At 43.2% G+C, this 27,982-nt stretch overlaps 1 protein-coding gene across 3 annotated transcripts in view; it reads left to right on the plus strand.

Annotated features, from left to right (window-relative positions):
- The first annotated feature begins 247 nt into the window (after window positions 1–247).
- GMPR (guanosine monophosphate reductase) overlaps window positions 248–27,982 on the plus strand; it is a 49,135-nt gene continuing 21,400 nt past the window's right edge. Inside the window, exons 1-7 of one of the 3 annotated variants that reach the window (XM_014596954.3) lie at window positions 248–591; window positions 9,867–9,932; window positions 10,246–10,365; window positions 11,662–11,745; window positions 13,831–14,004; window positions 19,855–19,936; window positions 22,233–22,339. In XM_014596954.3, coding sequence (XP_014452440.1) covers window positions 505–591; window positions 9,867–9,932; window positions 10,246–10,365; window positions 11,662–11,745; window positions 13,831–14,004; window positions 19,855–19,936; window positions 22,233–22,339 — 720 coding nt within the window. In that variant the 5' untranslated portion in view covers window positions 248–504. Of the gene's footprint in view, window positions 592–9,838; window positions 9,933–10,245; window positions 10,366–11,661; window positions 11,746–13,830; window positions 14,005–19,854; window positions 19,937–22,232; window positions 22,340–27,982 lie in introns of all 3 variants that reach the window. The other 2 variants (XM_014596955.3, XM_006273055.4) reach the window with 2 other exon arrangements.

Genomic DNA, 27,982 nt, shown 5'->3' on the forward strand with positions numbered 1-27,982 from the left:
ATTAGCGCTGCGGGTATTATCCCCTGCCAGCAGAGCCGTCTTCCCTGGGAGCCACAAGGAAGGCGCCGTGGTGACCACCATTGCCATTGGCGAGCGTAGGGGTCCCCGCACGCGCGCGCACCCCGAGAGTGGCGGTGCACCCCACAGACGTGCCGCCGGCAGTGCCCGCGGGTGGTCGCCCCCATGCTGCTGACACCGATGGAGGAGGAGGAGGAGGAGGAGGGCCGGGCCGGGCCCGTTCCCGCGCCCTGCCGCAGCCGGCACGCGCGCGCGCCAGCTGAGCTGAGGTGAGCGGCGCCGATAGCGCGAGCGGGCGGCGCTTTGCTCTGCTCCGCTCCGAGCTAAAAACAGCCGCCTCCTAATAAAGCCACGGGGCCGGGACGCCGCTGCCGGCCCCGCGCGCCCTATAAAGCCGCTTCCCGCCGGGCGGCCGCGCTTTGGCTGCCCCTGCCCTGCGCCAGGCGATCAGCGGCAGCGACACGCCAGAGAGGCCGCTCCGGCGAGATGCCCCGTGTAGACGCAGATCTCAAGCTGGACTTTAAAGATGTCCTGCTCAGACCCAAGAGAAGCAGCCTCAAAAGCCGATCAGAGGTGGGGGCACTCGGATCAAGCATGCTTCCCCCCTTCCCTTCCCTTCCCTTCCCTTCCCCCTCTTGTTTTGATTTCCATTGAACACCCCCACCCCCACCCCCATTTGCAGTCCAGGGGGAGGTGGTAGGAGCTGGCTGTGCTGCAAAGGACCCGGGTGGGGGTGGGGGACAAGGTGACCTTGGGGCACTGGCTCTCCCTGCCCCCCCTAGCCCTGGGAAGGACCTCGGCAAAGCAGGGGCATGTCTCCTCTCTTTCCCAGGGAGCTTTTCAAGGACATGCTGTGCATGCCAGCGCACAGGCCTGCAGCTGAGCCTGGCACGAGACAGGTGCACGGCCTGTAGCAGTCAGCTCTGTGGGCAGTGCTTCCTGCCTTGCTTTTTAAGCTGAGAAACGCCAGGGCGGCTCTCGAGGTCCCTGTGCCTGAGCAAGCGGCAACAGAACCATCCTGGGGGCGGGGGCAGCCCAGGACTGGTGGTTTATCCCTCCATTATGTAAATCCCTGTGACCTGATTAGTTCTGGCCCTCCTGATCTGCATGAGCAGAGTTAGTTCCCGAATCCCTGCAGGTTATGCAGCTCCAGTGGTTTTGACTGGCCAAGGGCTGTTCTGAGTCAGGCAGGGACAGTTCATAGGCTCATAGGAAATGAGGGTTGGAAGGGCCGGGTGGAGGTCTACTAGTCCTGCTCAGAGCAGCACCGTCTCCAGCAATATCTTCCCAGCCTGGGCTTTGTCTAGCCAGGTCTTTCTATCCTCACTGTTTGGCTAGTTCTCAGTGGGCACATCTACACGTTCATTAATGCGCATTAAGTTTAATACTTGGATAACCACGTACTAAATAAATGTGCAGTAATGCACACCACTGCACAGTAATGGTGGCGCACAGGTTTTTAGTGATGCTTACTGCGCAGTAGTCTAATAACACTGCACAGTAGCTTATTGGCTTGGAGTAGTGGCCCGGCACACTACTGTGCAGTGTTATTAGGCTACTATTAGTAAGCCTCTCATGTAGATGCACCAAGTAACTTGGAGCAGTAGTGAGGAGAAGACCCACAGAGCTGTGCATCCACCTGTCCTCACAGCCAACTGCCTCTGCTTCTGACCCCCTCCTACCCACTTTCCTTCACTCTTTAAATGCCATGGGGTTCATGAAGTACATTGTGGTAGGTAAGGGAGGGGGAGGAAGCTTTGCTCCAGGGGCGAAGGAGGTCTAGGGAGGAGATGGTGGGAAGAATGGGGTTAAGTAGCAAGACTGACAGAGAACATGAACAAAATTATGAGCCTGTGGCTAGGACTAATGGTTGCAGAAGTCAGTCTCTGGCAGTAGAAAACATTTTGCTAATAGGAATGAAAGTATAAAGCAAGAGTCCAGATACCTGAGCATCACTGTGGGTATAGGACACTCCTTTTCACTTTCACTTCCATTGCAGGGATTAACCCACAAGTAAGGAACACTTTTAGCCATTTTCAATAGTTCATTTAAGAAGTATGTAGGTTTTAAGAAAAAAAAATCAAATGCACCAGCCTTACAAATGGTTGGAGCCCTGGTCTGCGAAGTGAAGTGCTGGTGGGCCCCTTTTTGAGGGCAATTCATGTAGCTGTCTGTATCTTACCTGTTCACGTGCCATGGAAGGAAAGGGCTGTTCAGAAGGGAAAAAGATAGGAACTTTTGCTGGTAAAGGAAGGTTAAGGAAGGTTGTCTTAGGGGTGTATGATGGACTGGTGAAAGCATTTTGCATGAGAGAAGTGCAAGTCATAAGGGCTAAATTAAAGTTGAGGAAGGTTAAGAAACTGGACACCATCACTGAGGCTGTAGCAACAGGAATAAACAGTGCCTGCCTTCATGAGCCAAATTTGAAATGGACAGTCTTAGCCCAGCTTTAAAACAAGCATATAAATAGTTATGGGAAGGCAACAGAGGCTGCTACTACAAGTAGCTTATAGCTGCTGGGAGCTGGTGCTTGGAAGCTTATATCAGTAGTGCCTGGCTAGGGATTTCAAATGTCTTACTCTGTACAGAGATGGCATTTTACCTAAACGCAATGAGCAAGTCACCTTTGCGGTGGCCTATCTGCTTGTAAGCCTGAGCTCACTTCATCAGATGGTGTCACTGGCTCTTGCCTTGGCTTTACTTCCTTGGCTTACTCTCTTTTTGCAGAGGGAACCAAATCTGAAGAAATTTGAATTTAGATTTTGAAAAAAGGTTGCATGGGAGGGAAAGGGCAGGGGTGATGCTTTGAGCTGGGAATTGCTAGAATACAGTCAGTTGTCTATGGAAGGAAGCATAGGTTTACACACTTATTGGGAGTGACCAGAAGTATAGATAGCTTAGATGCTATGGGTGTCCTACCTGCAGTGAATCCATTTACTAGGGGCACATGAGGCAGGGTCTCACCATTCAGCATTTGGACATAATGTGGGACTACTTGAGGTTAGTGTCTCGGACGGCCAGAGCCGACTCAAGGTGATTTGGAAATTACTCGGTTGCTGGGCGGGCTGGTGAATGGAGAGGCAGACAAAGCTTATTGGTTGCAAAAACTTTACTTACGCCGCTTGTAGCCGCAACGCAGGTGGTTCGGTCGCTTAAACAACTTCAAGAGTTGCTCCAGCTGGCAAGGCTCAGGCCAGCGAATCCATCCACAAATTAAGCCAGCAGGGAAAGGGTACGTCGAAGGATTGTGCTCGGCGACGGGGAGAAGAATCGATAGGTGATCAGTCTATCGATTAGCTTGGACACAAGTCATATCTCCTTAGAAGCACTCTGCAGCATGCTCAAAGTTCTCCAACCTGGGCGGAAGTCGCATGAAATTTTAAACGGCTAGCAAGCCAATTACTAGCCACCACGTAGGAATAATTTAGAACTGGCCAATAGCGGGACACAAATTTGCATTCAAATGGCGGGAACTCTCTTGCACCGAGGTTTTCTGTTGCAGCAGAAAAACCTTTGCTGTGCAAGAGGCTCTCATGTGGCGGGAAAATTCCATCGTGCCGAGGCACCAAAATCATTGGGTTGTGACAGTTAGTAGTCATTTAGACCCAGCTTAGCTACGGTACTTCTGCCACTTCAACCATTGCTGCTCCGGTACAGACAACACAATTGAGGGAGATGCCTTCTTTCCTCCTGGTCACTTCTGTGGGGGGGCTGAGTCAGTGGTGTACAGGACCAGTGGATTCTCTTAGCCCAGTGTGTACAGGATAAAGGTATTTCACTCTTTTCCCTTTCCACATTATCTGATGTGCAAGAGGGAGAGAGCCCCAAACCTGCTGTCTGTTTATGTGCACAGTTTGCTCTACCTGGTGGTTCTCAACCTTAAATTCAAAGCACCTGTTGCTGGACTCTGGGCACCCCTTGAAAAATGCCATTTCTTAGCTTTCATTGTATTATTGACAATGGAAAAATACTAGAGCAATTCTCTCGTTGCAAAGAAGTCTGAAAGACCGCAGGCAGTCGGAATTCTTTTGAAGCTAGGGATTTGAATTGGAAATCTCTGGGTTTAAACTGTGAATCGCACTGTAACATTGCGTGGCATTTTAAGGCACCCCTAAAAAATCTCATTGCACCGCAGTGCGCTATGGCACCTGGTTGTAAGTTCCTGCTTTAAACAATGCTTCCTCTTTTCCACCTGGACTAAGGTTTAGGATTAGGTACTACTAAGTGCATTATTGTATATACTCCGACTACTTTTTTCTGAGTACTTCAGACATTATAAAATACAATGAAGGAGATTTGTCTGAATTTGAATATTGCTAATATTCTTGGTATGAAAAGTATTGGGCAGGTGGACATATGGTTGTTGGTATTCTCCCCAGCAAAGCCAGGAACCTGCTAGGCTTTTGCAGGAAGTCACCACCAGGTTCAGGTTGAAATCGTGTTAGCAAGCAGACCTGCGAACCTTACAGTGCTAGATTGGTCCTGGGGACTTTTCTAGCTGAGTGCTTTTCAGAAAGACGCGCCATTCATTTAAAATAGTTAATTTAACAAAGGCTTGTGGGCAGCATTAGGCTGAGTGCAACTCCTTCACTTACCAGAATAACAAAACTGATTTCTCCAAAAGGAGGGTAAACAGCAGGCTTAGTATAGAATAGATTTATTTATTTTTCTAAACCAGCTTCCCCATGGTACAAGAGTCTCTGTTAATAAGCCCTGCAGTCTGAATTTCTTTCTCTGGATACACAGACCAAGAGTTTCATTGACAGAGACACTGCAATTATACCACACAAAATGGTTGCCCTGGCAGTAGTATGCATACTCATGACCCTGAATATCCACAGTAATAGGAGCATGATGGGCACCACCTACCTGGCTATAGTAGGTCATTTCAGAGACGCAATAATATGTGGATGTGAGGCTCCCTGGTAACCTGGTCTTGTGGTTCTGACACGGGGGTCACATCTTAGCTTGCCTCTTTGTTTTCTTCGTATATGCATTCCTTTCTTCTTCAACTTCATTTAAATGGCAGTTTTTTAAACTTATAATTGTTTAAATTAGTGATTCTTAAACTGAGGTCCATGCAGAGCTGGCTGGTCAGGTGATGCTGTCTCTTTTTTGGTTCCAATTACTAAACTGCATTAAAAGTAGCTAAAATTTGTTAAATGCTTTCCGGATGCTACTTTTCCCTGTGGGCAGTGGCTGAAATTGTCATGAGAATGTCATAGGCTGCTTAAAAGGAGAAGAAATCAATATACATGATTATAAATGGGAAGGCATGCAACCCCTCTATTCAGATGTATGCTCGCAGTTATATTGGTAAGTCTTCAAGAATAAGACCTTCTCTTTGGGTGCGTCTACACGTCATCCTATAGCGATATAGCAATCACGTGAGTCTACACGTGCTTGACAGCTACGTCACCATAGCGGCATGCTTCCCCGTTTTAGTGTGCGGCTATGGTGACGTAGCAGCAAAATCTAACCATGCGCTGCGCGCATGGCGTAGTACAGGCAGTTACTGTTCTGTACTTTGGTACTTCTAAAAGGAAGTACTAAACCATGGCGCCGCAGCAACATCACTGCATGGCGACATGTAGATGTGCCATTTGTTATGTGTTTGTGCAGAATAAAGCCCTGATTTATGATCCATGACTGGCACCTACATGTTAGTGTAGTACAAATAATAATAAGCAAATCTTTCACAGATTCAGTCTGCTGTAGTAGTAGTAGTAATAGTAGTCTAATAAGAGTATAATATAAACTAATACATTTAATTTTTTTCACCTCCACCATCCAGGTTCTCAGGGGAACACCATTAAAATGGATCTTGTGGATTTAGTTAAGTATGGGTCTAACTAAGTCCAAGTTGCCAATGACTTTAGAATGGTAACAATAAATCGATGCAGAAAGCTGGGCAGGGTGGCACTTCATAGACTAACTCAGGGGTGTCAAACTCATCAGGCCCTGCAGACTGGAGGAATGGAACAGGAATTGTTTGCAAACTGGAAGAATAGTGCGGGGCCAGTCTCTGGGCCAGATCAGTCCTGCAGACTAGCCCTGTACACCAGACCCTGCTGTCTGCAGCCTGTGTCCTGTTCCTGGCCCCGTATGCTGTTTGCAGTACACATGCCAGATCTCACCCTGCACGCTGTATGCAGCATGCGAGCCCAGTCTGGCACGTGCTGCATGTGGTGTACATGTCCTGTCCAAGATCCGCTGACAGCACTGCAGGCTGGATGATAGAGCTCTGCAGGCCAGATCCAGCTGACAGACCGTATCTTTGACACCCTTGGACTGACTCATTCAGGGAGGCATGAGCTTTCCAAAACTACCACCTATTTTGTCAGGTGCTATGAATGAATTTGCAGAGAGCACAGAAGCTAAATAGAAAGGAACAAAGGCATTTAAATGCAAAGGTTAGGGAAAGGAGAATGGGGAAGGTTGCAGGGGGATTGGAGAGGGAGCATTGTTGAGGGAGGTGAAGGTGCGCTGCAAAAGGGATAAAGCAGTGAACTCACTGATGGACACAGAGGTTATGAAAGATAATTCAGGCAATAAGAATCAAGAGTCTCTGTTGAGATGATAATCCAGTCTGTGGATGATTTCTGTTCTGCACTTTCATATTCAAACTGGTTTTCAAAGTTTTGTTGTAAGAATAGCTACTCTGAGGTCAGTGATGGTATGTATGTCCAGGGAAGGTCAAGTGTTTTGCCTTGGGCTTTTGGGTCTTTCTGAAATTGATGTCAAATCAGTGTCTGTTCATTCTTTCACACAGGGACTGCCCTGCTTTCCAATGTAGACAGCAAATGGCTGTTGTAAGCAGGTGATGGCATATATGACGTGGGTAGAGAAGCAGGTGACTGGATGTTATAAACCATTTTGCTTCATTCAGTGATGATGTGATCTGTGTCAATGAGGGGGCGCACCTAGTATCTGGGTCTGTAGCAAGGCTCAGCAACTTGTTGAGAAAAGGAACTAAGTAGTTTGTTACTAGAGAGGTGTTGTTTGAGGTTAGGAGGGCTACCTGTAGGCTAGAACCAGCTTGTCCCCCAAGGCTGCCTTGAGATGGTTGTAATTTTACAGTTTGGAGGTCATTAATGATGTCTCCAAGGTGTTCAAGCTGTAGGTGACAAGAGGATTCTCTTGTCCTTGTCACAGTGTTAGTGTTGTAGCAGGTCTGAGTTGGGGCCTAAGTCTGGCTCTATTAATTTGAGTGGCTACAGTTTTGGGATTGGGGAGAGGGCAGCAGGGCGGGGAGCCCTGAGGCCGCAGCGGGCAGCCCAATCTGTCTCTGCCCCATGCATAAATCTAGGAGGCACAAGCACACACAGTTTCACAGTGGTGTCCAAAAAATGAATTTGTTGGGTGGAGTATTTGAGAGCCAGTTTGGTGGAAGTGATTAGAGTCCTGGTGGAATTTCTCTAGAGGTTCCTTCCAGTCATGGGAAAAGTATATGAAAAATGTAACTAGTTAAAGTTAAAAGTTAGCAGCCTTTAAAATTAACTTAAGTTAAAAATTAAATATTTCCAATTTCAACTAGTTAAAAGGTAAGTTATAAAGAGAGTAACTAGTTAAAAGTTAAGTTGATTTGTGAGAAATGCGTGAAACACTGCGAAATGCCTCTTGGCATCATTTTTCATTTTCAAATGCAGTGAGTGGGTTTCTTTTCCATAAGCCCACAGAAGCACACTAATTTACTTGAAACTCACTCTGCTTTACCTGAAAACAATGTTATACTTGTCATACAGTTTTCAGAATAACAACTTACCAATATCTATGTAATGTTAGATCCTTCTCACCCTCTCCATGTGAAGAACTTTGTAAAAGTCAATGCGTCATACAGGTATACCAGAATAACAGAAAGGAGATATTCATAGTCGGGTGACAGGTGGAAGCTGTTTCCACAGAAAACCTCTGTTGTTACAATTTTTATTGCTCAAAAGGTAAAAAGAGGGTATGAAATGCACCTGAATTAGAAATAATGGAAGTGTCTAAAAATCAAAATTAGACTGAAATGAGAAAATCAGTTTAAATGAGAAAAAGAAAGTTGCATAGCAGAAACTGTTTAAACATGCTCATTCAACTTCAGCAAAAGCTGCATTTCAAAATTTACATCTGACTCTTTTCCTCTTCTGTGTTGCAAAACTAAGCCCCCACTACTGAACAGTTGCTGTACATGGGCAGATGAGGGGATGGTTGTGTTATAATGGATGAATAGTTTTTTTTCATAGTAGGTGACATCTCAGATAAGTTTCTCACAGATGAGAAGTAATGCTCAACTTTTGGGGCCCTGGGCTGCTGGTTCTGATCTTCATTAAAAGTAAAAAAGTCATTATCTGCTTCACCCTCACTACTTGCTCCCACTCCTACTGGGATCCGTGGCTCTGCTTTCTTGTGCTTGTTCCTCCACCTGCAGCCAGCTGGCTGCCCTGTTGACTTCTGCAAATGCACAGAAAATGCCAGCCTGAACTAAGGAACTCTGGGACTTGTAGTTCTCAAGAGATCATATCTCATAGAAAGGTACACTGCTCTCTGTCTCTCAAACAAGAAGTCCTAGAGTTTCAGTCAAGAAATATCGTTCCATGTAAGTCTTACAGAGTGGCTGTGTCAGGAAAAACTCTGGGAAAGCTGGATTTCAATTTTTTTTTAACTTAACTTTAATTTTTTTTTAAGTATAATCTTTTTTTTTTTAATTAGTTAAAGTTAAAAGTTGACAGCTGAAAAATGTAACTAGTTAAAGTTAAAAGTTAGCCATTTCTTTAACTTTTTAACTAGTTAATTAACTAGTTAATTCCCATGACTGGTTTCTTCCCATGTGTCTGTATGATGATGTTTTCAGTGTACAGTGCCTTAGGTAAACCGGTGACATGAGAGTGCAGATGCAGAGCAAGCGGATCTCATGATTTATCATGGAGATTGATGATAAACGTTTAATGTACTACTAATGCCGACAACAACAATAGTAACAATAACCTGCTTCGCAATGCAGGAAAGTTTGATTACCCCTAGCATAAGCTTGAACCACTTTGTAAACAGTCAGTCAGCTATTTTTATGGTGTTTCCAGATATAGACATTCCTGGATGGTTCAGGTCTTTCAGCTGTCCCTGAGGTGAAGGCTGAAGAATGGAAAATGTAGGCGTTTATAAAAGAACTTCAATATGTGATGGGATACTTAATAACACATCTAAAATACTGGGTTGGATTTTGCTATTCGGGAATGCTTAGCACATAAAGTCTTGTCCCGGGTTGCTGCAACATCCTGGTGTGCCTTGAGTTCCTTTCAGGGGGCTCGCAGGGCACCACGCACTGTTAGCACTATTACGTTTGCAAATATGATTCACAAGATAAACCCAGAAATGTCAAATAGAAATGCATAGTGTTAAATGCATTCTGCCCTGCTGTGATCTTCCTGAGGTCTTTGCAACAGAAAAATTGCTCTATTCTTTTTCTGAAGTAAAAAAATAGGCTCTAGCTTAGCAAGTCTAGTGGAACTGATCTAAATTTTGATACCACAACTTTTCAAAAAGAAGTATGTTGTCATCACAATTCCTTGAGGTTGCTTCGTGTTTCAGAAGTAATGATAGTATGTTAGGCTGAATACATTGTAGAGCTGAAGGTCAGTGCACTTACAAAAAATAAACTGAGAATCCAAAAGCTTTGTAGTTTATTGGCCCAGGATAACATTATTTTTATTTATTACTTCTGTTGTTGGACATGCGCAGGGCCAGATCCCTATAATTGTGTGCCAATAGATAACCAAAAGACAATCCCTGAGTTCACAGGAACTACCTTCAAGTTGTTTTGCTGATGTTTTAAATTTAGAATACAGAGTGAAATCCTTATCCTACAGAATTCGGTGGAAATTTTATCAGACTTCAGTGGAAATTCACTGTTGAGCTTAAGAGGCAACAAACTGGTGAGTGCTTACCCAATTATGAAATAATTCAAAATCAGCTCAACCCTTCCTTCCCTATCCTTTCAGCTACCCACCTATCCAATTCATTCTACCTCACTTGTTGACTTCTTCCTTACTTCATACCTCATCTCCTTTTCCCTTCTGAGCTTCCCCCTAAGGTCATTGAGAAAGCTCTTTCTAGCATTGCCACAAAAGAAGCAGGTTCCACTTTTTCTGCCCCATTGAAATCAGAGGGAGAACGCCTACTGTGACAGCTTGGGGGGAGACCCCATTTGTGTAAAGCGCTCACAAGACTTTGTGCCCACCCTCGCAGGTAGATCTCGTGCGTTCCTTCACGTTCCGCAACTCTAAGCAAAGCTATACCGGGATCCCCATTATCGTGGCGAACATGGACACTGTGGGCACGTTTGAGATGGCAGAGGTTATGACTAAAGTAAGTATTGACTCCCCTCTTTTCCTGCAAAACCTGGGAAGCCACTTGTTTGGTAAAGGGCTATGATGCAAAAACACAGTTGCTTGTTTCTACCATAGTTGTAAAATCTAGAATGCAATGGTAAAAAAATATGGCTTTGTCTTCAATGGGCTTGGTGTGGGTGTGGAGGGAAGGAGGAAGAGTTTGTATATATATATGTGTGTGTGTGTGTGTGTGTGTGTGTGTGTGTGTGTGTGTAGGGAGGGGGGAGCGAGAGTGTGTGAGAGGGAGGGAGGGAGGGAAGGTGTGGGTGGGGATGTGTGTGGAAGGTGTGGGTGGATGGGTGTGTGCGTGAAGGAAGGGGTCGGGGTGGGGTGTGGAGGGAGGGAGGAAGGGATGGTGTGTGTATGTGTTCATAGGGTGAGTCTCACATGCACACCCCGCCATACACATGCACCCACACCCCCCTCGCACTGCCGTACACGCAGACCCCCACACCCACACATCCCAGCCATGCTTCCAGCCATGCTCCCACACACACAGTCTCCCACAAAGCCCATATCCACATACACATCCACATGCTCCCTCACCTCACACCCCCTATACTAGGGGTGGGCAATTATTTCAGGCAGAGGACCGCTTACTGAGTTTTGGCAACCCATCGAGGGCAGCCAGGGGTAGATAAATATCTATTTTCTAAATTTTCAAGGGGACCCGTGTGCTGGATAGAATGACCTGGTTGGCCACATCTGGCCCATGGGCTACATTTTGCCCACCCCTGCCCTATACCTATCCACACACCCACCCACACCCACAGCCCCCACAAATCTATACCCACCCCCTACAATATACAAGAATAAGACTTCATTTTAAGCTATTGTGCAGTCACCTCTGCATATACTACACAAACACATGTAAACTAGGACAAAAATATTTTTAATATCAAATCAATGAATGTTGTAGATGATCACTTTTTAGAATATAATTTGGTATTTTTCTGGTTCTGAGATGGCAAAACCCCTTGCTGAAAGGAGTATTTCTGGGGGGCAAGGGGAGGGGCTTCTGGTGGCAAAGGTCAGGGGTTAGGGGGTGGGACTTCCATGCCCAGGGGGCAGTGCACCTGTCCAAGGGGTGGAGGTACCCATGTGGCCCTCGCCAGCTTGCCAAAACTCGGTAAGCGGCCCTCCGTCAAAAGTAATTGCCTTCCCTGGGCTAAAGAGTCAGTGTCATAGACATAACTTGTGGGTTGACAGAAATATTGAGGAGGGAAGGCCAATGAACTTGGACATTGCTAAAGGTTTGCTTAATGTTTTCCAGCATTCAATGTTTACTGCTATCCACAAGCATTATTCTCTAGAAGACTGGAAATTGTTTGCAGCCAATCACCCAGAATGCCTTGAGGTATACTTTTATAATGTTAATTATTACAATTAATGACTTCTTTCTAAATGGAACTTATGCTGTGGTTTCTTGGGAAAGTGTTTTGAAGTGCCTTTTCCAGGAATAAAGATTTTTTTTTGCTAATCTTAAATGCATTCTGCTAAGTGGCTTGCCCTGATTAAAGAGAGCAGTGTTATGAAGAACATTCCAATAGTACATATATTAAGATTTAGAGGGTAACATTTATATCTGCCTATAATGGAAAGGGAGATGAAGAACAAAAGGAAAAGTCTCTTACGAACATGCAATGTACCAGAATAGCCCTCCTGATGTGTTGACATGGGTGTGGGGGAGAGGAAGGAAGTGAGGGGAGCCTAAAGAAGAACTGATGTTGGAGAAGTCCAAGGTCCTAGGTAGGACTTTTGTTTCTAGGTGTCATGAAGGGAGAGGTCCTGTTATGAAGGGAGAAGTCACTTACTAAATTTGGATCTGAATCCAGGCTGAGATTTTGCACGTCTCCAAAGCTTATAGGCCTCTAGGGTTGCTACTGTGGGCCACACTATAATCCTCAGTCAGAGGAGGCTTTAGGCACTGTTATTCCTACACTGTCTTCATTATTCTGCATTACATCAAACTATAAAGCTAATTTTCTACCCATCAAATTTCCAAACTTTGTTTGGGGGCCTGTAGCGTTACAATCGAACACCAAAACATCCGTTGTGCAGTCAGCCGCATGTTGCTGCTCATTGTTACATGGTGTATGCTTCAAAAAAAAAAAAAGATCACTGACTACTTTAAATCTTCACCATTCACATCTCTACTTCCATTTGTTTTGAATTATAATCAACAAATTGCAGTTCATGGTCCAGTAACCTGGTTAGCAACATAATTTAAAAAGCTTTTTTGTTAGACTATATTTTCAGTTGTGTAAATAAAAAGTATACAGTTCATTTTATTTGTTGATTATTGCTTGTAAACAATCTAACAGCTTTTATGTAAATTTGATTACAATGTACCAGTACTGAATAGTATTTTATTTAAGGTTTATATACAGTATTGGTGAACAGGTGATTTTTTTTTTTTTTGATTTTTTTTTTTGGAAGTTACTGATCCAAAAACTGCCCCTTTATCACCACATGGGGTTTAGTCCCAGTTTGTGTAGTTATTCAGTGTTCCACTATTTTTGCTTTTCCTCTTGTCATTTTGCTGTGAGAACTGACTCTGTGCTACCCTAGAGGGTTACCCGGACAGGGTTACAAAAGTCATTTCTTCATGGAAATCAATACCATACCATTGTTCTTTATTCTTGGGAGACTGCACGGGGTATTTCATTCCCCGTGCCTCATTTTTAAATTATATCGTAATTATTATTGATGAGAGGACTGTCTGAAGGCCAGTTTACCAGTTAATCTCAGCAGTATTTTTGTAAGCCATATTAAACTCAGAGAAATATCTTTTATCTGAATACCTTGGTGCTTAGCCAGTGGTTAGGTAGGTAGACACAAAAAACACATTTTATGATCTGTAACCATTGAAATGGGGGCCTTAATCATTAGATGGTGATTTGCTCTGTGACCTTGGATGCCCACAGAGGCTCTGTGGCCAACAACTGTGGAAGCTATTTTCTGTTGGAATGAACACATAATAAGGACAGATGAGGGAGGCATGAGCATGCTTGTTCACTGTGGTAGACTAAGGAAAGATTAATGAACTGACAGACCTGAACCTTACTCTGAGTCTCCCCCAGTTTTTTGCAACACTTTTTTCCCGGAAAGACACAAGCAAGTGAAGGAACCTATGTTTTTCATAATCTGGGCAACATACAGCTTTTATCCATCACTTTGTTCCCCATAATAAAGTCCACTTATTCACTAAAGTACTCTACAATTAATTTAAGGAGAGTTTACATTTAAATGGCGCTTACACCAACACTGCTGTACTGAAGAGTCTAAACAAATTGCAGGCAACTGATTGCTTTGTCTAGTTGCAATATTTGTTTCTTTAGGGTGTTATATGGGAGGAATAGAAACAGATTCATGAGCTAGGTATGTGCTTGTGACTGTCTGTAAAAGTTGCTGATCTTTTGTCTTCTCTCTGCCTCTGCAGCATGTAGCCGTGAGTTCAGGCAGTGGACAGTCTGACTTGGAGAGATTGACAAGTATCATAGAGGCCATTCCACTGATCAAATACATTTGCCTGGATGTGGCCAATGGCTATTCGGAGCACTTTGTGGAATTTGTGAAAAATGTCCGTGCCAAGTTTCCAAGTCACACCATCATGGTAGGTGGGTAGACCAGGGGTGCTGAGATCATCACCAGAATATGCCAAACTGGTACTTGTGGGCATACATTTCTACATTATCTAAGTTGTTCCCCCCTCCCCCCAAGAATCAGACTACCTATATACTCTAATTTGCTCCAGCTGAAGGACTAACCCTAAGTTTCTGCCTTTGTGTTTGTAAAGTTATGCTTCTACACGTGAACAAAGGCTATGCTGTTTTCCTGAGCTCCAGGACACAGGAAGTAAGCCCTGTTCAATACACCCTTCATCTCAGCAGGGCATTAGTTATGAAGCCAAGTGAGGGAAGCTTAATAATACATCAACATTGCCATGACCGATCATTTTAGTAAAAAGTATTCAGCATTTCCTCTGGAATTGTAGTTGGAGTCTGAGGTCATGGGCAGAGTTTGGACTGAGTTTATCTCCAGCTTCCACCTTTCTTCCCACACCCACCCTGACCTCTCTTCATGGGTTGTGTTGGCTCATCTTCTATTTCAGTGTGGCTAAGCTGAGGTTCGCAGAGCATTTGCCCATGGTGTCTGCAGACCTGGCTGGTCAGATGCTGCTAGCTTCTCTGTGTTTCCAGTTGCTAAGTCGCATTAAAGTTTAGCTAAACATAGATTACGTTTTTATCTGATATTATGGGACTGGGAAAGCCAAGGCTGCAGTTGCTATAAGAATGTCATGCAGTTTTGAACGGGAGGATGCTTCTAATTGAGAAATCAGAGTGTTAGCCCAGTCCTCAAAGTCTTCAGTGAGAGGGCTTTACCCACACAGTGTGCTTGTCTCCTGACTCCACCTATGCCGTACTTTGCCTGTTTTTTATGTGCTAAGGAGTAGGTAGCTGTGGCGAGAACGATGCTGCATCAATGTGTACACAGTCTGCATCGCATCCTTGCAGTAAACCACACCAGTTCTGCTGTCAACAGACCTTTTTGGCTGAGGAGGGGCTGAGTTTGTGCCTTCCAAAGCAGTAAACATATTAGAATGAGCAGCAGACTCATACCAAGGCTATTGGCCTTTCTTCAGACCAGCTCAGAAGAAACCACTTGCATAGGCCATTCCTTTGTGTCAATCTTCTGTCACCACACAGCTGGGGAGAATGGGCATAAAAATCTGATCCCCGTTTGAGGTAGAATGGAGCCGAGCATTTGTGTAGCACTGAGAAACCCATGGGGCTAAACTGCAGTGGAAAACGGGGCTGGAGGGGGAGGAGAGTAGGAAAGGAAGTGATTCATCTTTCTTCCCTGCTGAGAACTGCTGTGTTGTGAATCGGAGATTGTTCTGGATTATGCCCATAGGTGCATGGGCAACCCTCACAACAGGTCTGAGACTACAGGCCCAGAGAAAAGGCATATCTGAGACCTCTTTACACATACAAAACTCTCAGTGGCTTGGCCAGGATGTGCAGAGAGGGTGGGCTTGACTTGAAGTTTTGAATGAATACATTTTCATTTCCAGCAAACAGTAAGGAAGCATCTCAACATTATTATTATCATCATCACCATTCCAGTGGCATCCCCAGCTGAGATCCTTGGTATAGAGTAGTGTACAAGTATGTAAGTACAAGTACATCCTGTCCTCTGGAACAAATGATGATCTAAATAGATGAGGAGCAGAGAAACAGAAAGATGAAATGACTTGTGGTAATACAGAAATTCTGAGAGAGAGCCAGGAAGTGAAACAAGATCTCCTGAGTCTCCGTCTCGGTGCTTCAGCACAGCCATCCCATCTGTTCAGTGTACCTGTCTTCTCACCCGTTTTCTTGCCCTCTGCAGTTTTTCTGCCTCTGTTATTTAAAATGATTATTGTGAGACCTATTGCCGTTTTTGGGCAACTCCTATTGAGTTCAGCAGGGGTTTTGCTTGAATAAGGACTGAGTAAATAACCTAAGTAACCTAATGACACATGTACAATCCTGGCTTTCTATCTCCAATTGCAAGTAGCTTATCTGAGAGTGGCTGCTCTCCTTACCTGCTGCACAGAGATGCATTTCTGATCCTAAATACCTACTAACTAATTCAGGATGATTCTAAAACTCTGTATATTCCTAACCACTTAATGCAGCTTGTGTTTGAGCTATGGGCAGCTCTCTTGCATCCTTAAAGAAGTTACTTCATATGCTGAACCAAAATGACTTGTTGAAGGTATCCTTGCCAAGAACAGGCCTTCTAGCCTAACCTTTGCAATTCGCGGTAAAACATGGCCTGCTAGTGCCTGTTCTTGGACTGCTGTTGTGTCTCTGCACTATTTCTTTCAGCATTCTCTGTGCAGTTATAGACTTGAAATGAAAGTTCTAGCATTTGAAATACTAAGTATAAAAATAAAAGAGCTCTCTCATAGCAGAAAGTGATCTTCAGGACATTGCAGGCTGCAATGTTTGTTCTCCTCAGAGTGACCCTTCATTCCACAGTCAGCTTCAGTGTGGTACAGAATTGTAACCCAATCCAGGGTCTCGGGGAATATTTACTCCCATGGGTCATACAACGGGTTAAGCTCTAAATTAGGGAGGTGTTGTGCAAAGCAACTCCTGCTCACACAGCACACACCACAGAGCTACTTAATGGCTGTTGCCGTATCTGCAGATGGAAGGATGGTTTATTGTTTAAGAAGGTTTGGCATTTTCATAACTAATTTGGCTTGTTTGCATCTTATTCCTAGCTCTGATATAGGCCTTTTCATTCCTGCAATCTTAGAACATACTTATTAAGGGGTTAAGAATCATTTTTATCCCCATTTTGCAGGCAGGGAAAACAAAGGTACAAAGGTGTTATAGTTATCAAGCAATGCAAGGACAGATTTGGAAATAAAACCCAGGTCTACTAGAGCACTGGCCTAGGACCTAGTACAGTAGGCCACACATTGCCCCTCAGAAATTGAATAGTGATATGGTATTTTGTTCTTCAACTGCATTTACATCAGGGTGCCAAGGCCTGCTCCTCCTAAAAACTCTGACTGGCTGCATTAGTGCAGGATCAGCTCCTCTGAGAGAGAAACCTAGTCCATATTCATTAGTTGAGTTTTGAAGGCTAGGGCAGTCATTGCTTTTATTAGGCTATTTCACAATATATGTTTAGAGAAGAACAGTTTTACTGATGTTCATCCTTAATTTCCCTTTTTAAATTTTTCTTCCAAAATTCCTCAGCATACTGCATTGTACTGCTCAAAATAGTTCCTCTCCCCATCCTTGGCATTCACACCATCTCCCCTTACTTGCTGACTGCATTTGGAGATTGAATTGTCCACAAAGATGGAATTTCTCTTAGGATCTGCTCAGCATATGATGGCTATCAGGATAGTTGCACTAGATATGGCTCAAGTGGTTTCTGGCTGATCTTGTACATGGGGAAACTGTGGTGAGCTGACATTTGTGCTAGATTAGAAGCGAAAAACGTGAAGAGAAAGGAGGTGGTATCTTCTAGAAACCCCCTCCCAGCTTGATTAATTATAATTTGTTGGCACTCTTGTAGTGAGCTTTCAGACAGCCTGATTGTCCCCCTAAGTCCACGTGAACTAATATTTCTGGTCGGATTTGATGAGAGAGTATCAACTCTTTACTAAAACTCAGGTGCGTGACCTCTGCTGTGCTCACTACTTTTGCAGGTTGGACAAAGACAAGTAATTTTTATAAGCCATCTTGGAAAGATTCCAGCTTGGGTTCAGTGGGCTTTAGACCAGGTCCTGTTTGCCCTGCCTTACAGATTTACTGAATGTATTCTGGCATCAAAGAGTGTCAAACCGTATACCAAATATTACACTGCACACCTGGCAGTCTGCTTTACAGATGCATCTTGGCTACACTTCCGTCTGCCTCAGCAAGACCCATATAACATACAGCACAGCAAGAGGCTTCACAACAGGAAAGAAGCAGAACTTTATTCAAAATGCTAAACCAATTCGAAATCCTTTCTTTCCTGCCAGTCTTTTATTATTGTTGTTATTATTTTTTAAAAAAATCAATATCATGCAGTTTTGAGAAAAGGTTAACGATCCAGTTTTATACACCGCAGTCTGCTGCCTACTTTATTACTGGTTTAAGTGCCTCAACTGGTGCCTTGCCAGCCTCTCATTTTATTAAAAGGGAACTACAGCACATTGTGAAAAAATAAATGAAGAGTTTTGAGCCAAAATCAGTAAATCACCCAGCCGTTTTTGGGCAACTCCTATTGAGTTCAGCAGGGGTTTTGCTTGAATAAGGACTGAGTAAATACTGAATAAAGATTTTAGGATTTTTCCACCTGCTCTGCCCATATTGATGCTGTCACAAACAACTGCACAGTACTGAAGAATCCTCATTTAAAGTGAGCAAAGGGGATTATTTAATTTCACAAAGCATCAATGTAAATCCCTCTGAGTGTGAGCAACCCATCTGGGTGCAACTGAAAGGAATAATGCAGGGTTAATGCAGGGGTTTTGCCTTGTGGGGTATGCTTGCAGTTTCCAGGCATGCAGACATGTACATCCGTTCTTGTTCTATACCAAACAATGTGAAGGGTTTGCCTTTTATAAGTCAATGAGACACTGGCAGGATGCAGGGTTTCATCTAGTTTGGGGAGAGCAGGGGGAACATTTCTGGCCAGTAAGCCACAAAGTAAGCCCTGTCCCCTACCTAAGTGCCACTCCAATCACAATCCCCTTCCCATTCCTGATCCTTTGCTCTACTCTCTCCTCCTTTCCTAATCCATTGCTCTCCTCTCCTCCCTGCCTTATCTGCACTGTTCTCCCTGCCAGATTTGTCGTGTGCCAGACAAAGTGGCTGTTCATGTAACTTGTGGCACACATGTTATGGGTTGACCCCATCAATTTAATCATATGCTATAGGGTGGTAACTGTCCTGTTGCCCCAGGTAGAATTATTGCTTTCCGAAGTTGCCTCTCAGGACCCACCAGGGCATTCTTTCTTCTTTCCCAGAATTGGTAATTGCCAGAAATTTGGGGAAAATTATGTCTTGAAAAACAAATCAGCAGGTTTTGGTCCTCTCTGCTTGATCATTGATTCTTGTTAGAAATGCAGATATTTTCAGTGTCAGTTAGCTATAAGCAGTAATATTTGCTATGGCAAAACACTGTTTGGCAATAAACCAAAGTAGGAAGAAGTGTTTACTCAACACTAATGCTGGTGAAACAGTCCTGAGATTGCTTGTGAAATGGTTGGACCACTGCAGAAATATTCACAAACTACACGACTGCTGGGACAAGTGCTGTAAACAGCCATTCTCTAGGTCACACCATCCTAAAGTTAGACTTCAAGTCATCTTTTAACTGTAGCTTCTTTACCCGCAGTTCTCTGTGCGTGCTATACTGCGTAGAAGTATGAAGCAATTTTAATTGTGCTTTACAAGAAGAGATCAAGGCTGCCATGTAGGAGAGAGTCTCTCTGTGGGCATTGATTATCAAAGGGAAAAGGAAGCATTCTTTGCTTCCACTGTTCTTTACTTGGCAAACGCTTTCTTGTATAATTTGAGGGAAGGGCACCTCACTTAAAGATGGGCTTGAGCTGCAGATATCCCCCACCAAAAGCCTAAATCTTTCATGTTTCAGGTTTTGGTTCAGCCAACTATTGAACAAGAAGACAGCAGCAAAATTGTAGTCTAGGCCTGGTGTAGATTCTGAATATTCCCTAAGATTCCTTTGAAACTTGGGTGTACACAATGCAACAAGCATTTTAGTGGATATTTTGGTAATATTTTAATGGAAATGCTGTTCCTTTAGAAGCGAAATTAAATGTTAAATGCTTCCTAATATTTACCTCCTAGTATGAGAGAAGCAAAAACTTAACACTGTTATTATTATTCTCTACCACACTTGGCTTTAAGAATTCCCTCATGTCATACTGTTTCCTCTGTCTCAGGCAGGTAATGTCGTGACAGGAGAGATGGTGGAGGAACTTATTCTTTCTGGAGCAGACATTATTAAAGTTGGTATTGGGCCCGGTAAGTCAAACCCTGGCTGAAAAGCAGAGAAAGTGGGTGAGAAAAATGCATACAGAGAAATCAGTGTTTCTATTTTTACTACAGCCACAGCCACTTACCTGCCACATGTTGAAAGGCATTCACATGATGAGAGTGATTATATTTGACAGATTGGTGCTAGGATGCACACACTGTTCATTTCAAAGTATTATTCTGAGACAAAGATCTATACAAGATGGGAAATGCTGTGGTTCAGGACAGCCTGAATCATTCCAATTAAGTCTCAAATGGATGTCATTAAGGTGTAGGCAGGGATTTCTTTTGCTTGACAAATAGAACTGTGCAAATCACTAAATGCTGTATCAATAACTGTATGGAGACTACAGTGCCACCTGACGTGACTTCTCAAACTGCTTTGAGATCTGTGGATGGAAAAAACACTAAGGAAATTCAGAGGCTGAAACATGGGAACATAGGAGTGGAAGGGACTTCATGGGTCATTGAGACCGGTCCCTTGTGTTCTCAGGCTCCCGTGAACCAAAGGAATTTCCTAAATTGTCACTTTGAACCCTTACTCCCGACTTCAAGGAGCAGTATGTAAAACACCAAGAACACTATAATGTGCCACTAGTAGGTTGATAAGGAGACATAAATCAAAGAAATAAATAAACGGTAAAGGCTAGGAAGATGAGGGCACTACCAGTGCCTTGTCACTGCAACAGCAAGGAACATGGTGCTCAAAATATCCAAGGAAAAGGACCTTTCCACATACTACAGAAGAGGCAAAAATTCCACAGTCCCCCTAATATGACCTGGGATGATCACTATGACCCTGAGTGGAAGAGCAAGAGGATCTAGCCAGGAACCTCTAGATTTCCATTTATTACCTGGAATAGTTTTCTTAATTGCTCATGGGAAGGCTACTTTTAACTCTTGTCATAAGCTGCATGAACAGACAACTAGAGCACAAGTGATGCAGTAAAGGTTGCAATTGAGTCCAGAAACATAGGACACAGGAAGTTGTGCCTGGGCTGTGAAATACCAGCAGAGATATTGAGGTATAACTGCTACAGTACAAGTGAAATGTAACAGTAACAGTGTCCATCACAAAAGATCAAACCTTGATGTTCTTACTCAGGCCTTGGCCTTCCTGATTAAAAGATAATGCAGTAATTCATTATACAGCTGGAGACAGTGAAGGCTATTTTAAAATTATTTTTCTACCTACTTTTCATAAATCCTGTCAGTGTTTAAATATTTTTACTTAATTGAAAGATCATCAGAAATTGCCACTCTACTAATCTTCCTGTCTATACTGACTGGGGCTCTAGGATTTGGATAGCTGTGTATGACCTAGACTCTTTTTGGCAACTATAAAATTCTCCATGTTGTCATGAGGAGCTGCACTGCTTGCATCCTAAATGACACCAGATTGTCAAGGTGACAGCTTTGTGTTTGAGGCTTACTTAACTTTTAAAAAAATACATATTAAAAACACTTCTATAGAGCTGCCAGAAAGAAAATCGGGTATTAGTGGTTTTAATTATCTCTATTTTTATTCATTAGAGGTTGTGTTTAGAATCTCTTACCTTTTGTAAGGCTCAATTTTCTTCAGATTTTCTTACTTTATTTTTCTAATGTTGGTTGCTCATTTTCTTCTGTCCTCTGCCATTTTAGTCAACCAGATATTGCTGCTGTGGCTACCAGAGCTAGTCAAAGGTGACTTTTTCTTTTCACTGTAGAAAATGTTGTCAAAACGAAGAACTTAGCTTTTGTCTAATTTTCTATTTTTCTTATGAAAAAGAGACTGCAGTCGAAATTAGAATATTAAAATATTTCTCTCAAAATATTTTGAAAATATTCTTGCAATGCCTTATGGAAGTTGTAGTTCTGGTGTCTCTTACCTCTGTTCCCATCTACAGTTATCTCTCATGATGCATCACAGACTCTCCACTCTGAGAGGGCAAACAGTGCATGACGGAAGTCCCTTGCCAGGATGCATCATGGGAGATTTAGTCCAACCAGGGAGCCCCAGCTACAGAGGAGAATGCAGGGACATTAAGATACCTGCATGTGCACCCCAGGAGGTATCACAGCAACAGTTCAAGATCAAGACTATTTCAGTTTTTAGATGTTCTGGTTTTGGAAGGAAAAAACTCTAAATTTCCCATGGAAAGCAGGCTCTTTTAGGGAAAACACTGATTTAATTGAAAACCAAATTTTTCAAATGGGGTAGAGGAAGGAAAAAAATCAGCAGAAAGTTTTCTACCAGCCATACTGGCTACCCTCTTTATGAGCTTCTTTTCTTTTCCTCCAGGTTCTGTATGCACTACCAGGATTAAGACAGGTGTGGGCTACCCTCAGCTGAGTGCTGTGATCGAGTGTGCAGACTCAGCCCATGGCCTGAAGGGGCATATCATTTCAGTAAGTGAGTGTGGTCCATGATAAGCCACCTGCTCTGCAAATCATGGTAGGGCTTCAGAGTCTCCTGCCCAGCATCCTAGAATTAAGGGCTACCCTCTCTCCCCTTTGGCGATTGCTGCTCTGCAGCTTTTGAGATCTTCACAGGTGTAGGTGACACCCAGCTTCCATTGCCCTTCACTACTCACTTGACTCCTATTTGTGCCTTTGAAACATTCTCTAAATGGGAAATAATCACCCATAAGTTAACAGAATTAGGATCATTTTAGTATTTTTTTGAGGTGAGAAGCAGCTCCCATGGAAGGGTGATGCCTCAAAGTGGGTGAGAAAAAAAGGTAGTTGTTGCCAGTGAGCAGGATCAGGGGAGATCAGCACAGCTGGAGATTACTTGTGGAAATCCTGAGGGAGATTGGTAGCTGCCTCCTTGTTAGGAGTGTACTTAATGCAGGGTCAGCTCAAACATTGCACTCTCCAGGGGCTCCCATCTCACCAAGATGGAGTAAAGAGTGAGTGAGGTGTTTACTGCAAAGCATGGTATAGCCTTTGAGCTGCTGCAAATTGAAAGAGCTCCATGGTATTAATGGCTTAAGTCTGAGGGATAAGAATGCCTCCTCTTGTATTGTGGCCATGGTTGGAAGTCACATGCTGAATTTTAGGCATATTGCAAGGTTGACTCCACTAGAAGGCTCTGATTAGCATCCCTTCTGAGGGTATTCATGTAGTACAGGAGCAAGGGGAAAGGATAATAGAAAATAAAGACAAAAGGGGTCCAAAATGTTCTAGTAGTATTTATGTAATTGACCAGGGGAACCAAAAATGCATTCAAATCAGCTCTTTCTCTCCCTCTCATTTGTCCCCATGCATTCTTCTCCGTTCCCCTACTCTTCTATGTGGGCTTGACAGCAGTAAACACGCACCAGACTAAAAACAACCCATCATTTTGTGACTTACGGAGTTCTAAAAAAGGTGCTGATGGTAACAGCAGACAAGAAAACCATATGTCTGCATTTCAGTATAAAAGGCTCAGTCATTATTAAGTAGTCTTGGGAAGCAGTAATTGCCACCACAGCAATGCTCACAAGGCCTTCCTAGTTTTGCAGTCAGTGGTTTTCAGCCTTTTTTCATGAGTGGACCCCTAAACAAATTTGAAAGGGGGTGTGGACTCCTTTGAATTGTAAGTGTGGGTATTCATATTTTCTATTAACATCACTGCAGAATTTTTTTGAATATAGAGGAGCCATAGATCCACACTTCCAAATTCCCTGAAGTTTGGGAGTTCTTGGATCTGGTGTTTTGATTTGGGACCAAATCAGGTATTTTTTCCAGGGCCTCAGCTGTAATTTTTTTAAATAAACTGTATGTAAATGTATTATAAATATTATAAACTACTCCAGTGCTGCTCACTATCATCTTGGAAAATAAGCAGAAAACAGGAATCTGGAATCCCTCTTCCAGTCTGAGAATGTCTGTCTCCCAAATTGTTGGAAAAATTACATGGGGACTTATTTCCATGACCAGGCAAAAGAGAGAGATCCTTTTGCATCTAGATTGTTAAACACATTTAGGAGGATAACAAGAAGGGTTTGGATGCCTGACATTTCCCTTCTCTTCCCTTTCCCCTGTTCTGATTGTACAGACATTAAAGAACAGTTAAGGTCAGAAGGATGATTGGGTCAAATGCCTCATTCATATGTCCCAGCAGCCCCAGTTTTACTGAGACTGGAGGGTTCCATATTTAATCTCTTCTATTGATCTCATGCTCACATATGCTGTAAGTCAGTGGTTTTCAACCTTTTTTCATGAACGGGAAACAAATTTTAAAGGGGGTGTGGACTCCTTTGAATTGTAAGTGTGGGTATTCACATACTTTTGACTGATCATAATCCTCTTTCATAGACTCCTGAGACATAGTCTGCGGACCCCAAGGGGTCTGTGCACCACAGGTTGAAAACCACTGCTCTAAGTCAAAATGTAACTTCTCCCTTTCCCCAAGTCCTGGTACTGCACACTCTAATCGGGACTTGAACATTCTAGCTGCATCCTGACTTTTAGGTCATTACTGATGATAAAGGATCCACAAGCTGAATTTAGCAGGCAGTTTTGTTGGTGACGCACTTTTTTAGCCATTTTCTAATCTTGCCTATGCTTTTGTACCATGTTGGTCACTTTGGTGGTATCTGATTGAGCAGTTTGCAAAAATCCAGTCGGTGAAATGACAGTTTTTTCTTTGGTTCTTTCTCTCCTATCCACAAGGCGGCAGAGAGGCTTTTACTGTATTTTAAGTTATGGCAGAGCGTCGGATTGTTTTTTCATCCTGCAGGATCACTCTAACCTCCTAACTTCCCATTGAAGAAAGTTTTAAAGCCCTGGATGCACAGCTGAAAGCGCTCTGTCTTCTACTCCCTTTCATCACCCCCTTGCTGCTAATAGTTTCATTGTCCCTCAAGGTAAATCCTGATCACAGGAAGACAAAATAGGGGGTTTTTAAGATAGCTCGGATACCCACTGAAAGCTCTGAAAATCAGGATCTGTCATGAGATGCTGTGTGGTGCCACTAGGTCCTGCCTGCTTTGGGGGCCAGAGCAGCCCTATCATGATTTAGACACCCCCGGGGCCTGTCTAAGCTAGCAGCCTCCCTGAGCCAGCCTGCATGCTGCAGCCCACTGCTGACAAACCCTCCAAGTCAGGGCTTTAGAAAGCAGCCTTATTCATATCTGTCTACTACAGCACCTGAGCCAAGGGAATCTTCTCCAGCCCGAACTGGAGATTCTTTATACTGCTCTAGGGCTTTTACCCAGCATAAGGGCACATCTCATCTCAGACCTTGTGATTGATCTCTAGCATGCCACTGGGCCTTGGTTTAGTGACTAGAAGAGCAGGTTGTGGCTCACACAACCCAAGAAGCTTTGCAGATGAACCACCACATTCTGAACCACCATCTGTTTTGGTTTTTTTGGGGGGGGGTTTTCAGCTAATGTCTCTTGCCCCACATACTGAGGAGGGGACAAATCCATGGACTTCCAAACCTGCAGCTGATAGGAAGGAGCGTAGATATAGGAAACAGTGGTTTCAGCAGTTGAGTATCAATAAGAAATTAAGATGAATTCCAAAACTATATACAACATTCAGAACCTATGAGCAGACACCCTTGACGGTTGCCAAGGCTTGTGATACTGGCTAGTATGTTGGCATGTTTTCCTGCATCTACCAACAATACTTCTGCCTTGCTTTGGCTTATCCTTTATGAGTTGCTCTTCATCTGGTTTAAGTATTGGTAGAGCTGGGACTGGTGCTGTTTGCAAATGAAGTAAAGGGAATCTTACTCAAAGAATGGAATGGAAAGTAGCTGATCGTATGACAGCGATGGGTTCCCTCTTTGAGCTATATTCAGAACAGAGGTGACTTGAGCTCATTCTTTTGAACTGTATTAGTGCAGTGCAAACTTGAGTGAACTTGTTTGCGTCAGTAAAGTGAGCACATCTGACTCATGGGGCAGGTATGTTGAATAAGAAGGTGCCAGTTTTTACTTGGACATAGTAGACCAGATCCATTTCTAGTAATCTCTCATCAGTGGTACATCAGGGTTGAAGTAACTTTTCTGTCCCAGTTATTTTTCTGACTCTAACACAAACTTGAAGGGATCAAAGCTCATCTTTGAAATGAATCTTTCATAATCCACTTGAAAGACGGGAGGAAACAATGTAAAAAATGTATACTTTTACTGGCCCCTGCTGTTTTGTCTGAGAGCCAGCTGTCTTGTTTTTCACCTTCCCTGCTGCATTAACACGTTGGGCTTTTGAAAGTATAAAAATAAACTGCAGTACGGAGGCTGTTCAGCAGGCAAGTTCACCCCAAGAGGCTTTTTCTTGAGAGAGACTTTCTGTTTCTTATAGTTCACTGCCTGCATAGAGTGGAATGAAATGCCATAAGCTAATGTATACCATAAGCTAAGGTTTACTGATATGTCTATCTTCTCACAGTGCCCCATTATATACCAGAACCCGTTGCTTGCTGGAGCCGTCCTGTACTATGTAAGCAAGATGACAAGGGAGGTCTTCACTCCCCCTCTGCTTTTACCTCCACCAGACTGGGTTTGATTTAAATCAAATCAATTTTTAATCTCTGGTCAGGAAGCCTTGATTTAATCATTGTTTTCTACAAAAAGTGCATTCTTTTTGTTTGATATCCTTTATTCATTTAACTTCTTGAAACTTTGCACTTTTAGAGAAAGGCAAGGGCATGACTGTGTGTACACGTACTTGCAGAGAGACAATAGAGCTGATGGGTGGGTAATCAGGTCTGTTATCTCTCATCTCCACGTACTGCTGTTAACAAGGATGTTATCTCTGGAAACAACAAACTCTCCCTATGCCTGAAGAAGGGCGTTTGTGCCTGAAAGCTTGCAAAGAGCAACTTTTCCAACTATCTAGTTGGTCTAATAAAAGATGGACCATGTCCCCAAAGAACTGTGTCTGCCTGTGATCTCTGGAGACACAAATCCACAGTTTGAGAACTGAAACTAAGCATCACAGAGATTCTCAATGGAGTCCAGTAGACCGGGCACCGAGACCCATTGGGTAGAGTGGTTTTCTTCACGCTTTACTAAACTATAGAGGAGCCTCTGGGAACCCCGTAAGATTGGGCCCCTAATATAGTCCATGGCCTGTTGTGACCTATTTGTAAAACTTCTGAAAAGGTTACATGAATACGTTGTCTCAAATAGTATATAATTAGAAGTTATAATCCCTATTCCATGATGATATCTTTGAGCTTTAACATATCTTAAATGAAAACTATCTTTTATAAGTTTTTTTTTTTAAAGTTTCTTAAAAAATAAAAAAGATGATTAAATAAAAAAACAGGTTTTTTTTATTTAAGAAAATGTTGATTTTTTTTTTTTATCCACCCTGACCTCCATGCAGTTCAGAGATGAAATTCAGAATTTTGCCCAAACTGTATATCATCTCTGTGTGCTATTTCTATTTGTGCAATATGCATATTCTTCACATAGTAGAATACTTATATTTTTGTTGGTACCAGAGCTAAGGCTTGTGTACCATGTATTACTAAAATTTACTGGCATATCTTCTTATAAGATCCAGCCTCCAGTTGCCTATAACTTTGTCCGACTTCAACTATTCTGAATAAAATTGTCCACTCCTGAGTCTGCCTCAGGCTGAAGCTTTTTGGTTTGGGTTTTTTTTGTTGAACATTTCAGTCAATCTGGTTAAAGTGTATGAGGCTAGGAAAAATATTTTGTTTGGTTTTGTTCTTGTTAAAAAATGGTATTAACTTTATTTATTAATGTATTCTTTTTTAAACTCCAGCAGACTCATGCTGTGGAATAGAGGTTTGACTTTGGCAGGGAGTTGTTCTTTGTTTAAGGATGTACTATCTGCTGCCCCTGAAAAATTTGCCCAGATTTGGCTAAATTATAATTTCCCCAGAAGTCCATCTGGACTGAGGATGCCCTTAGCCCAGGGCTGAGGAAGATTTTTGTTATAATTCTGGAGTGCTGCAGACCACCCCAAGTCTGGATCCTGGACTGAGCCTCAGCTTTGAGAGCAGGGAGCCTGACCTCTCCTTCTGGTCCCTGATGGCCTAAAGCAGGGCATCTGTGTGGTTTAATTACAGCTGGGAGGAGAA

This window comes from Alligator mississippiensis, chromosome 3, assembly GCF_030867095.1.
Source record: "Alligator mississippiensis isolate rAllMis1 chromosome 3, rAllMis1, whole genome shotgun sequence".
Taxonomy (NCBI): domain Eukaryota; kingdom Metazoa; phylum Chordata; order Crocodylia; family Alligatoridae; genus Alligator; species Alligator mississippiensis.